Here is a 13,713-nt window from a genome sequence, read left to right on the forward strand (position 1 = left end):
AAGTCCACAAAAGGAAGATAGGATACCCATGGCAGATGAGTACTATGAATATAAGCACATAAAAGCCAAACTGAGACTACTAGAGGTCCTAATCAGCAAGCAAGATGTGGCCAAAACTATTTGAGGTTTAAGAAATGTTTATGATCATTTTCATCCAAGATAAAGTTTATTTTCCTCTCCCATTCTTGCTGAGTAAGTAGTCTTGACATAACGAAAACTGAAGCACTTTAGTGGTAGTAATAGCTATTTTTAAGAAGGGATGGCAAGTGTAATTAAAAATGATGAAGAGAGATTTAAGTGGGGGGAAATACAATGTGTAACGGTATAATTAGAAAAATAAAAGTCAACTTCCTCTATGCCAAGGAGAAAACTTGTTCAGTATAATATTTTCAGAAAACATCTAATATTTTATCAAATCTAAACACCCATTTGTTCAGGGAAGTCTATTTAGTGTCCAAAGACTGCTTATGCTGATGGAAAAAGTATGATTTTATTAAAAACTCAATAAGAGGAGGAAAAGAAACTCTTCTTTTTTGGTAGGAAGGAATATAGATAGTAAGAAAGTAATTTATTTCAAACTTCTAATAGATTTTTAAGTGATAAAAAAAATCTACCTTGTCCCCTTTGTCTGCTTAGGCTTTTAGTACCCTAAAATATAATAGAATGTGTCACTGCTAATTTTTTATTTCTATATAAAAATAGCACATTATTTTATGTTAATTGAAATTTTACATTTCTGATTACCAAAGTTCATTCTGATAGCATGTACTTTGTGAATTATCTTTGTCTATAACTGACAGATGTTTATATTAAAATAAAATATTGTATTAAAATTTGAAAATAGGTATTTTGGATAGGTAAGTGTCTGCAGTATATAGCTAATGTGATTATAGCTATGATTGCTAATCTTTTTGTTTACTATTACTAAGATTATATAACTATTTTTTCATTGGGAATATGCATTTTTCTTAATGTTCCAAGGTCTATACTTTGTAAAGTCAAGTCAAAGAGCTTTCTTCATTCTCTATAAAATGAAAGATTTGAAAATTGTTTGCTATGACACCTTGGAAAAAAAGCCAGAATATTTTATTTGTTTCGTCAACTTTATATTGTTGTGTTTTTGCTTTTGTAAAAATAAGTAAAAAGTCGTCGTTTCCTCTTGTACCAATCATGTTTGTATTTCAGTTTTCTGTAATGTTTAAGCATGATGTTGAACAAATTCACATAGTTTGGGTGGGAAGAATATTGACTATTTCAGAGTCTTAATTGTTTTCTCTGTATTTACCTGGTATTTTGTAACTTTTATGAATCAGAATAATGTCCTTCATAATTTAATTAAAGTCATCTACTTGTCACAGGATAGATACACAACTGTTTGAGGTTTACAAACTACATCTTTGATAAGGGAAATGGTTTCATGACATGTGTACAATTGCTATTAAAATGTAACTATATATTCTATATGATTGTAAATATTTTATACAATACAAATAAAATATTTTTCTATTATATTTATTATGTTGAAACAGTAATTGTTTCCTGTTAGCTAATATAAATAACATAAATAACACTGTCAAACAACAAGTTGGAAGTGCTGACAATTCTAGACTTCAATATTTAACTCATGCTGCAATTACACCTTTTCATGCGGTTTGGAGTTATCCCAATATTTTTTCAGTAGATAAAAATGAATGCATATTTAAACACCATTTATAAGCCATTATTTTTGTATTTTGCTAAAGCGGTCTATATAACTGTTTTGTTAAGTTTGGCATAAAGGAAAAATAAAAACATTGCAGCATCTAGATAATAAAGTGTCAGAAGGAGAACAGGATATTTCATCAGAGAAAGTCGTGGGAAGGGTAGGGAATAGGAAACACTAAAACGGCTCTGAATGAAATTTGAAAAGTGGAAGTTTGCTTTTGGTGATAGCGGCAAATGCATGCTTCAGTGGAAAACATCTGGTAATGAAAATGGACAACAGAGAATCAATGCTTCTAAGGGAAAGAAAGGGACTGAATAAGAGTACGAAAAGTGGGCATTAACGTCCAACACTGATATTACAGGTTTTGCAGCTGGGATCTTTCTTTGCATTTGCAGTAGACAAACTCATGAGCTGATGACCAGTGATTTCTGCCACGGTGCCCAGAGAAAGATCCACAGGGTCAGTGTAAATGACTTCTAAAATGACATCCTGGGCATGGTGGTAAACCAGCACCCCATCTTCTTCTGTGCAGGTCAAAAACTTATTATCCTTGGAATTTAGTTGAGGAAGACGCTGCTTACAAAATTCATCTCCTGGTGATCCCACAGGGGCAATAACAAGAATCACATAATGATAAGCAGTGTACATACAGTAGAAGTCCCCAAAGTATAAGTTAGTATTGGGGTTAAAAAGTTTTTCTGCTGCAATCTCAAACCTGTATCTTCCGTAAGGTGAATCCTGGGGTGGCTTCCCAGTATTGAATTCAGTGCTGCAGCTGAAGAAGATGCCTTCTAATTTTCCACTGATAGGAGAGCCATGGCTGCCACTGTTATCCTTGACAGAGGGCTGCATAGCATTCCCATGATGTTCTCTGCAAGAGAGAAGAAATGGTTAATGCTTGGTACAATAGTGGGAAAGCTCCTGATTTATAGATTTGAATGGTGATAGGCCTAAAAGTCAACAGTCAAGAGTCCAAATGTTTGTCCTATATCACATCAAGCAGAATGCATTTTTTACCTTACGTATAGATGGCTAAGTTCTAGCCTTGACCATAGGTAAGAATGTTCTGTTGCAAACCTTGGAAGTCTTTAACATAATAAATTCCCTGCTCAGAAAAAAACAAATGAATTTACATGAATTTATAACTGTCATGGAAAAATCCAGCAAAAAATTCCCTATTAGTAAATACATTTTTAACACTAGACAGACTGAAATTTAGTATATACCTATATTGCCCAAAAGCAGTCAAAATGACTGCATTGTGAAAGAATAATATCGGAGCACTCTTCACTTATGTTCCTTAGCTTTTCCAATAACTCACTTCTATTCGACATTTCTTTCATGAATTTAGGGCTCAAAAGAAATAAAATAAACAACTTATTAGAACAAGTATCACTGCATAAAGATTCGAATAACAAGTACTAGTTTAGCTTATTGAGCAACTGCAACTTATCAAGTATCGACAGTTTATCATGTACTTGTATGTTATGTGATGGTAATCGAAAAAAAATGAAAACTGTTATTTCAATACAGAGCCGAACTGGTCATATAAGAAATTTACTCAATTCAATAATAAGAGTCATTTGATTATTTAAAATTTCCCAAGCAGTCAAAATGACTGCTTTTGGGCAATAGAGGTATAACATATATATATATATATATATATATATATATATATATATATATATATATATATATATACACACACACACACACACACACATATATATATATGTACATATATATATATATATATATATATATATATATATATACCGGAAATGAAGGAGGGGGAGGTAACTATAATGATTAATAAACGCATTTATATGTTGTACAAAAGTCACAAAATTCTAAGACATTGTGTCCTTATATACATAATTGTTTTTCTAATTGAAATTAAAAAGCAGTCAAAATGACTTCCTTGGGCAATCTAGTGTTAATACTAGCATATTGGAATAACTACGTATATAATAACTCTGCATATTCCATGCTCTGCCTTTTTTTTTCTTGGAAGAATTTTTGGAAACAGATGAAGCTAATTTTAGAGTATTCAAGGACCTGAAAACAGAAGGTCAGGGCCCAAAGAACAGAGAAAATCAGAGGAATACTGACCTCCAGTGGCCATCTAAAATAGACATTGGCAGTATCCCAGGAATCTAAACCTAATATCAAAGATGTGTTTATTTCTATTGAAGAAAATGGCAATAGTGTATCTTTTTCCCCCAAAATTTTATGCTTAACAAATAAAAGAAATACCTTTCTTGGTGAGTATATATGGTCATTTCTATCCAACAGTTGACAGGTATAATTTTGTTGTATCTCTCATTTTGTACTCTCTAAAGTAAGTGAATGGCATCCACCATGAGTTCTATAGACTTAAGGGTAGAAAATTTACCAGCTAAAAGAGTCATGAACTAAACTTGGTATTCATAAGATATTCAAACATACAAGGCAGAAATGATTTGACATCAAAATATATAAACATATATGATATTGCAAAGTACTTCATTTGAACAATAAGGCCACCTAAATTAGTTTCTCTCTCTAGGATCTTTATTTTTTTCATTTTTCACAACTTGGAGCTGATCTAAATCTGAAACCATGATCTTGATTTAAGAAAAATGAAGCTAGTATGAAACAAAGTTTCCTGATTTTTCATAAATAATCTTGTCAATTTGAGAATGCTTTAGAGTTTAACATGAAACCAAGGCTTTTAGAAATAACATAGGGATTACTATTATTTTTAATTATAAATTAAAAGTTTTAGAACCTATATATAGGATTTATTTTAAAAGACGTAGTCTCACTTTACAAAACACATCTGCCTATTTACTCTCCTGAAATTTTCTCATACAAATATAAAAGGGCTGTAAGTATTGAAATTACCCATTGCTTAAAATTCTTTTGAATTCTTGGAAACTGCTCCCAAGACTAAACATAGGCTATCTTAGAAATACTGGCCAAACTCTGTAATTCAAAAGTAAACAAAAGAGCGCTGGCCGGGTAGCTCAGTTGTTGAGAGCATAGTCCAGATATGCCAAGGTGAGGATTCGATCCCCAGTCAGGGCTCATACAAGATCAACTAATGAATCCATAAATAAGTGGATCTCTCTCTCAAACCAACAATTTAAAAAAGGAAACCATCCTCATGAATAATTTAAGAAAACAGATGATAGCTTTCCACCTAGGCAGAAATCTAAAAATCCCACCTGATTCACCATATTTCAGGAAATAATCACTCTTTTGTTCTCTCATTTTTAACATCTTAAAGAGATCCACAGAAGAGGTGAAGATTTAGTAGTTGATAAGAGACAGAGGCACTGAGTTATTGAGAATTAGAGGAGTGTGTACATGAAATAATCATCAATATAAATCCTGGAGGTTTAAGATCTTTTACTCAAATAGACAGGAATTGGTATTACAAATGATTATGGAAAGGAATCTAAATGAAGTGGAAAAAATCCTATGATCTAACTTTTTCTACTTAATTATTCTGGGAAATAAAATCAGAGTATAATTCACTATTTTGAAAAGAAGACTAAAATTGCTATTTCCCAGAACTAGACTCAAGGTAAACCTAAGCCTAGAATTTTGAATACAATTTAATAAAGCTAATATATATATTTGATCCTTACCGAATATAGTCAAAGTATTCTTTGTGCTGGTTACGATAAAACACAGAAAATTTTAGCATCCGTCCTGCAATCACTTCAGCCTTCTCCAAAAGTTGTGTTAGATGAACTTTTGAATAGTCTGAAAATAACAAAAAAAGTTTGTTATTAAAATGTTACAGATTCATAGGTAGCAGGCGACAGTTCTGGTGGGGGCGCTGTTGGGGGGATGGAGGAAGTTAGCAAAAAAAGAAAAAAACTGAACTCATGGACAACAGTGTGGTGATTGTGGGGGGGAAGAGGGTTGGTGAAGATGGAAGAGGGCATAGAGGGGATAAATGATGATTAGAGAAAAAAATATTACCGTACTTAATAAATTGAAGATTGTTACCATTGTCACCTTTAGGAAATTCATCTTAGAAAACAGGAAATTACATTTAAGAATGAAAATACTGTCTTTGTGTGGCACATTTTTCTACAAAAATATTTTTGTTATGGTTTATGGTTGTTTTTTAGAATACTCTTGCATTTTTTTCATGCTTTGAAATGAAAGATCCTAAAACAAAATGTTAAGGGATACAGACTCTGCATAACTCAAGTAATGTCAATCAGCACCATGAAAGCTTTTCTTCAATCAGCTGATAAGTTGAATTTAAAAAGCTTATAATCGGAAATAAACAGCAAATAGAATGTAAGAGAGTCGAAATAATACTCATTTAATTTTCTCCCTAAATCTATGAGGTTGGCAAGGTAGATTAAATATGGTGATTTTAATGATGCAGAAATTGTGGCTTATGAGTTTAATGATTTGCCAAATGTTTATGCAGTTAGTATTTTAGAGGTTAGATCTGGTTGGCTTTTAATTTCGAGTATACATGACTCTATGGAAGTCTAAATCATCTCTCAAAATAACCTGATCTTTTTGCCAACTTTCTGTTTTGAAATTGAGGATTACTGTCAAACTCCCATACCAGAAGGTGAGCAGAAGATTTCACCAAAAAGATTACAAATAAAAGCAGCCTACTTGAATTGCTCATGGTTTGTTTACTCACTGGATCAACAAACATTTATTTAGGTTAGAACATAAGATGTACAAAGTACCATGCAAAATTAGATGATCAGGTTAAAAGATAAAAATGTATTCTTCCTCTCAAAGAACACAGAGTCTAAAGGAGGAGATAAATATACAGACAACTATGACTTATTATGGGGTAAACACAGGGTTTTATCTGTCACAGGCGGCTAGAAGTAGATTAGTCTGTGGTATTGTTTTACTTCCAATACTTTGCACAGTGCATAGCACACAGTATGTGCTCAATAAATGTTGAATGAATGAAATGTCCAGATCAAAAGATTATTTATACAAAATAGCCCTCTCAAAATTTACAGTTGAGGTTCTAGATAAAGCTTAGATAGGTGAAACAGTCTCTGAATTATTTTGATAAAATGAAACAAACTTTAAACAGTTTAAGTTCCTCTTACATTTTACTCAATGGAAATAAAGATGCAAAATAGAAAAAAGTTTTGTGGCACATTTAAAAGCTGGCATTTTCCTTATTACTTACCCTATAACTTCTATAGAAGAATTATGGGACTTAGTTCAATATAAGAGCAACAAGGAGATCACTCTAAACAAAAGACATAAGGTCTTCATATACATAGAAATAAAGCAGACATATATTAAATAGATTATAGAATAAATGTGTGTATCAATTGATAGATATAAATTTCTGAACTAGAAATGCCAAAGGGTTTCCGCATAGATCAATGCAACAACGATCTTTGCGATACATATCACCTTATAATTACAAAAAATAAATTTTTCTATAATTAGCTTTATAGGAATTATTAAACATTTTTTCTTCTTCTCTTACCTGCTGTGCAGAATTCTATAATTTCACTCCATTCAGACACAACATAATCACCATCAACTTGTTTTGAGGCAGTCTGCACTGCTACCGTATACTCCGTTCTTGGGCTCAGAAACCAATGTCCACGGACAGTCATTGGCAAGGGAACAGCTTTTGCCACTAATTTTGTTGGAACATCCTAGGGAAGGAAAGAAGGGAAGGAGGGAGGGAGAGAAGGAGGGGCAAAGGAAGCAGAATCAGAATTGGAACACAGTAAATACAATGACTTCTCTTGTTCTATTACATTATCTGCAGTATAATCCTCATTTATAGTTAGTATGTATAACTGTATATCTAGTAAAATGCAAAATTTCCAGACAAAATAAGACAGTTCTTTCAAAAGATTTGTCAAATTAAACTTAGTATCAGTATAAAAAAACCAGACCATCATCAGTAAAATTACTGAAACATAAGAAAAAATACTTCAACCAGGTAATTATTATTCATTTTGTAGTTATTTATGAAGGGAGATATGTAATAGAGAAGATACATGTTAAGTAGGTAACATGAGAATATCAGAGAAGTGTTACATTTCTGAAACAACTAAAGGATAATTTTCATTCTCAAACCATAAAACAAAGACTACATAAAACAATTTTTAGCCCTAAAGTATTTTAACAAACACCCTAAAGTTTATAAGCTCTTTCACATTCCTATTTTGGCAGTTAACATAGGGGAAAATGTGTGCTTCAATAAAAAACTATCCATCACCTATCTCACACCCTTCTGGCTATCTTCTGATTCTGTGGAAGATATTTTACCACTCTGTAATTTTTAGATAGCTTATAACAATTCAGTTATTCTTGTCTAAATACATGCAAATGAATTCTGTTAAGTGGGGGTGGGAGTACACACAACCCTCCACTCCTGCCTTTGCTTTCTCCTCCAACCCAAAACAGTTTTGTCTCTACTTTACACATTCATTTCAATATCCTGATTGTCTTTTCTTTGGATTATTCTTTGAACTGGTTGTTATACCTCATCAATAAGTGAAATAAAATCTTTAACATCTGTTCATTTTTTATGTCTGTGTGAGTCATGATTTTACCTTTTTTTGAGAAAAACTGTATTTTAACAATATACTTGGCATTCCATTTTCTTACAAAATTTCATAGAGGGATAGGTTTTTTAACTGAGATGTAATTTTTATTTTTCCCAATGTTAAATGCATTATATATAAGTAAGTAATAGAACATTATTCCTTCTTTGAAAATGTCCTCATACTTAGAAAGTTTTTAAGATGCTAATATAAGCGTATTAGGATTTTACCTTGTGTTTAAATTTATTGGAATTCTTGTTCTCTTTCTTGTTGAGGTCAATGAAATAGTGTGTAATACGGTCCTTTGATTTGGAATCCATTTCCCATGAAATCTTGAATGAGTCACATGTAATGTTGCTTATTTTGATGTTATGTGGTACTGGAAGTTCTTCCATCTCAGCTATGCCACTGTCTTGTGATTTGTTCCCTGCAAGAAAACAATGCACATATAGTTAGTTTCCAACCAATGGATTTTTACAGTTTGCAAGCTGTGTACATATTTCTGAATTCAAAACTACCTAATTACTAACTTTGAGATTTCATTTTGCTCATGAAGTAATATGAGTGTTAATGACAGTAAAAGGTCATATTACCAATAAAAAGCATAACTAATTAGTCTTTACCAATTCTACATTTTCAATTTACTTTTCCAATTTCTGCTTTCACAGAATGAAAATAAAAACAGTGGTAATCTATCTTTCCAGTCTATAAAAGATTAGCCTTACATGGTAGTTTCCATCTGAAAAGCCCCAAGAGACCATTATTCCTATATGACTAATGAATTCTAAATTAAATATCAGGTGTTTTAAGCTAGGTGAAGTCAGAAATGTTTATATGAAGAGTCCAGTCAAAAAACTGTTTCTTTAAAAAAAATCTATGAGGTACCAGTGGCAGTCTATAAAAATTGCTCTCCTTTTCCCTTTTGGAAATTTATATACAGAATAGCATGTAATATTTATACTACATATACAAGTAATATTAAAGACCATTCCCTTGCAAGTTACTGTCAAGAATTACTCTAGGACTCTTCATTTGTTGTAGCTGGATAAATTTAATTTTGAGTGCTAAAACAACAGATAAAGCTAGGAAAGAAAAAACTGCTATCTTGATTGATAGTAAAATCCTGAAGAACTGATCTGACATCTGGTCACTTTAATGACTGCATCCTACATTTCCGCTTAGAGCAAATGCTATCAATTTGGCTAAAAGTATGATGGAAACAGATTTGCCAAGTTTGTTTTATATATTGGAACGACACCCTGAATCAAATTTTACTCCACTCATCCTTCCCATGCTCCCTTCCCCCAAGCCAACATAAATAAAAGTGTGCCCCCACACTCCCATTTCAATTACTGATATAAAACTTTTGACAATTCCCAGTATTATTAAATCTTTGACATATGTTGTCTCATTTCAAGCTGTGTTGTAGCCAGAGGTACCCAATGACAATAGAAACTAATTTCAAAATAACTTTTTTGGAAAAAAAATCATTTTTTGAACAATGCTTTTTAAAATCCTTATTCTATGTACATCCCTCACACTCGAGTTTTACCAGGTTCCCTCTCCAGTAAAACTCCCAGAAAAATTACTCCCCCATCTTTTTCATCCCTCCCCACCTGACCTCAAGAATTTCCAAATTGCTTTTGGAAAGTCATGCAAAAGTCAAAGGAAGGGAAGATAGCAAGCCAAATGTTTTTAATGGCCTTAGGAAAGGGAAAGGCAATAAATACTCGAATGTTAGTAATTTTTGCTCTATTCAAAAAAGCCTATGTTTAAACCTGTTATCCTGATTGTAATTATGTTTAAAATATAAGCAACACTAATGAAAATCTTTCTGGACTGTAATGATAGAAATATCTGTAGAACTTGTTTGGATTATGACTGTCCATATAATTTCACAACTGAGTGAAAAAATTGTTATTTAAGATCATATAGAGAAAAGTAAAGCTATTTTGTATTTGATGCAATTTAATAAAAGTACTCTGAAATATTAACACTATATAAAACACTTTTTGCCTAACCAGTTTGGCTCAGTGGATTGAGCATCGGCCTGCAGACTGAAGGGTCCCAGGTTCGATTCAGGTCAAGGGCATGTACCTTGGTTGTGGGCACATCCCCAGTAGGGGGTGTGCAGGAGGCAGCTGATCAATGTTTCTCTCTCATCGATGTTTCTAACTCTCTATCCCCTCTCCCTTCCTCTCTGTAAAAAAAAAATCAATAAAATAAAAAAAACACTACCTTTTGCCACTTATACTTACCCTATTGTTATTTTATTCAACCTTAAAATAACAAATACTTGATTATTTCCTAGAATACTTTTTTTTATACATTTGTACTTATTATTAAAACTTGAGATATAAATTACTGAAATGTGGAAACTTTTGCTCATTTACACATTCAGAACAATATAAAGCTCAAACTTATATAAAGGATTTGTTATATCAAGAATCTTCATTTTCAAGTCCCTTATCATAGTCCCAGTTCTTTTTTGTAAAAGAAGAATCTGTTAAACTATTAAGACATACACACAAGAAACTTAAATCTCTAAGTCATGGCAAACAGGTGGCAACTCAACGTTCACAGTCCACAGAATGCTCGAGGGAGACTGCAACGGATTAGACTCCCCCAGTGGAGAGGGCATCTTCAGGAGTGAAGGGGGGCAAGGTGTTAACAGCTTTTCAATTTTTGAGGTACTCCATTCAAGGGGGGCGGGTGGCTATGCAATCTGGTGTTCTTCAGGGAGGTCGAAACTCTCAAAATCTAAAGGACTGAAGGAGAGAATGTTTCTATTTCTCAGTAGGTGTCATCTGATGCAGGAGCAGAGCATTTTGCTTTAATAAATAGTCTTCTTGGTCACCGTTTTAGCAGAGAAAGTTATTACATTTAGTTACAAAACTTTATTTGCGTAAAGTTTTGTATAAAGTATTGTGCTTAGCAATGAAAGGACAAATGTGGAGAAAAATAAATTATGGCACATAAATTATATATTATATATCACTATTCAATTTATAGACTAAAATTTAGATAGCTTGAATGTACTTATGATTCATAATAAAACGTTAGAAAAATGGAATGTATAATAATGCTTCCTATTAAATACATTTAATAGCTTTCATCATTCTTACCTTCACTTGAGAAATAGTTCTTTTTAAGCATGCCTACCAGAAAAACAAAGAAATTCAGGTATTATGTTAGCATAAACTTTCTGAACTTAAACTAAGATAAAATACTCTCTTTTCACTAAATGTTACCTTCTAGTTGACTACTGAATGAATAATTTTATAAGATTTGTATAAATTTCATTGAAATCAAACTCAGAGGTGCCACTGCCAGTTCTGTGAGTCACCCAAGTCTCCAAGCTAAGATATTTGCTTAAGTAGCTGTCCTTGTTTCTGAATATGTTGGGACTCCATATATGAATTTTTTTCTTATTATAGACATGGATGGATCCAAATTTTGAAGTGTCTGAAGTTATACAGTTTGGGGTGTCCTATTTGGGAAAAAACAATACAAAATTGGGGGTACAAAATCAAGTACTAGAAACAAGTACAAGTGAAAGGGCCCTTGGAGCTTAGTTTCCAGATAAATTCCTCTCTCCTGATATATTGAATATCATTCTCCCCATTTTTAGTGGGAATCACTTGAGTACAAATAATTTAGGCAACCTTTCCTAAGATCAGATAACTAGAAGTGGCAAAGATATGAAAGTCTTGTTTTATTCCAAAGCCCATGCAACATAGACATAGGGTAAAATAGAAGAATCTGACAAAATGTTATAACAGTTCTGAAGGAAGCTATCTGGATACTCTGGAGTCATCAGGATGGGCTTTCAGAGATGTGGCTTGAGATTAACTTTGAAGAATAGATTACAAATAAAGTTTTGTATCTAAATATAATAACTTTATAAATAGTTATTGTAACTACAGTAACTTTATGCAAAAAAATTTAATGTAGAATAACTTGACAATATAATCAGTTATCAGTATGCACAGAAACAGTTAAAACATTTCAAGAGCAAACATTTCTTTGAAATACAGATACCACAATTGTACTTCATGAAGAAAAATTAGGAAGAAAGGTGTACATTTTTCTCTGCACCAGAAATTTAAAAATTGGAGTTTCAAAACATACATAATAGTTATTGACAAATTATTTTATTTTGTTTGTTTTCACTAGCAAGTATAATTGAAAACAGTAGAGAAGCTATTGTATCATAATGTTTTTTTTAAAAAACTGAGACTTTATTTGTATTTAGAGCATTATTATAAAGTTGATCAGCACACTGAAATTTATTTTCCTAAATAAAAATAGACCACTTCCCTCATCACTTCAAATTCTCTATACCTGAAGACTAAAAAGTGCCTCAGTTGCAAAATAAATATTGGAGATAGTGTTTTTTAAGAGGTAGGGTTGTATATATTACTTTTTATCTCAAGGTTATGAAAAGGCAAAAGCAATTTTCCATTAGTAACTATATAAATTTTGAGTATTAGAATCTCCTCCAAGAGTAGCAAAATAAATATTAATAGCAAAACAAAACTCTTCTCATAATTAGAAGGCTAATTGACATACAAGGGTTGACAAAAGTCGGTTTACAGTTGTGAGTACATTAAGCAATTTATTCTTTTATTATTTATTAATTATTGCATTATTTATTTGTATTATAACTGTAAACCTACTTTTTGCCCACCCTGTATGTTCAATAATCATTATTGAATGCATAAGTGCAAGAAGATTCAAAGATGAGTTAGAGACACTAGAGTTCATACTTTCAAGTAGCATATAGTACAATCTAGAAAACACACACACACATACATTTTTAAAACACTTACTCTTATACATCCTTCTCTGAGAACATCATCCAAAATGTGTTAAGTTATCTCCATTTCTTCACCTCCTATGCACTCTTAAAACCAGTCAAGTCTAGTTTCTGCCTGTACCATTCCAACAGAAGTCCTCTTGTCATGTCACAATACACTCCATGGTAACAAATCCAATGGATACGTTTCAGTTCTCCCCTTACTGTATCTCTCAGGAACAAGGCAAGGACTGCCTACTCTCATCACTTTTATTCAACACAGCACTAGGAAGCCTAACTAGAGTAATTAGGCAAGAAGAAAAATAAAAGGCACCCACATTGGAAGAAAGAAGTAAAACTGTCACTATTTGCAGATGGCATGATATTATACAAAGAAAAATGCTAAAGGCTACATAAAATTGTTTGAATAAACAAATACTGTAAATTTGCAGGATTCACAATCAAATATGCAGAAATCGTTGTATTTCTATACACTAATAACAAGAAATTAAAAGAAACAGAAAGAAGTTAAGAAAGCAATTCCATTTCCAAATGCATCAAAAAGAATGAAATAAGTATAAACTAATTTAACCAAGGATGGGAAAAATCTGTACAGTAAAAACCAATAAAACTCTAATGAAAGAAATTGA

The 13,713-nt window shown here is 32.1% G+C and overlaps 2 protein-coding genes across 6 annotated transcripts in view; one reads left to right on the forward strand and one right to left on the reverse strand.

Annotated features, from left to right (window-relative positions):
* The window catches only part of FAM13C (family with sequence similarity 13 member C), a 128,198-nt gene extending 126,687 nt beyond the window's left edge, over window positions 1-1,511 (forward strand). For all 4 annotated transcript variants that reach the window (XM_059662666.1, XM_059662667.1, XM_059662665.1 and 1 more), the window contains one exon: window positions 1-1,511. In XM_059662666.1, the coding sequence (XP_059518649.1) occupies window positions 1-124 (124 nt within the window). In that variant the 3' untranslated portion in view covers window positions 125-1,511.
* PHYHIPL (phytanoyl-CoA 2-hydroxylase interacting protein like) overlaps window positions 1,497-13,713 on the reverse strand; it is a 27,722-nt gene continuing 15,505 nt past the window's right edge. For both annotated transcript variants that reach the window (XM_059662669.1, XM_059662670.1), the window contains exons 2-5: window positions 8,496-8,692; window positions 7,191-7,365; window positions 5,341-5,458; window positions 1,497-2,576 (exon numbers count right to left, since the gene is read on the reverse strand). In XM_059662669.1, the coding sequence (XP_059518652.1) occupies window positions 2,042-2,576; window positions 5,341-5,458; window positions 7,191-7,365; window positions 8,496-8,692 (1,025 nt within the window). In that variant the 3' untranslated portion in view covers window positions 1,497-2,041. The remainder of the gene's footprint in view (window positions 2,577-5,340; window positions 5,459-7,190; window positions 7,366-8,495; window positions 8,693-13,713) is intronic.

This window comes from Myotis daubentonii, chromosome 13 (genome assembly GCF_963259705.1).
Source record: "Myotis daubentonii chromosome 13, mMyoDau2.1, whole genome shotgun sequence".
NCBI lineage: Eukaryota > Metazoa > Chordata > Mammalia > Chiroptera > Vespertilionidae > Myotis > Myotis daubentonii.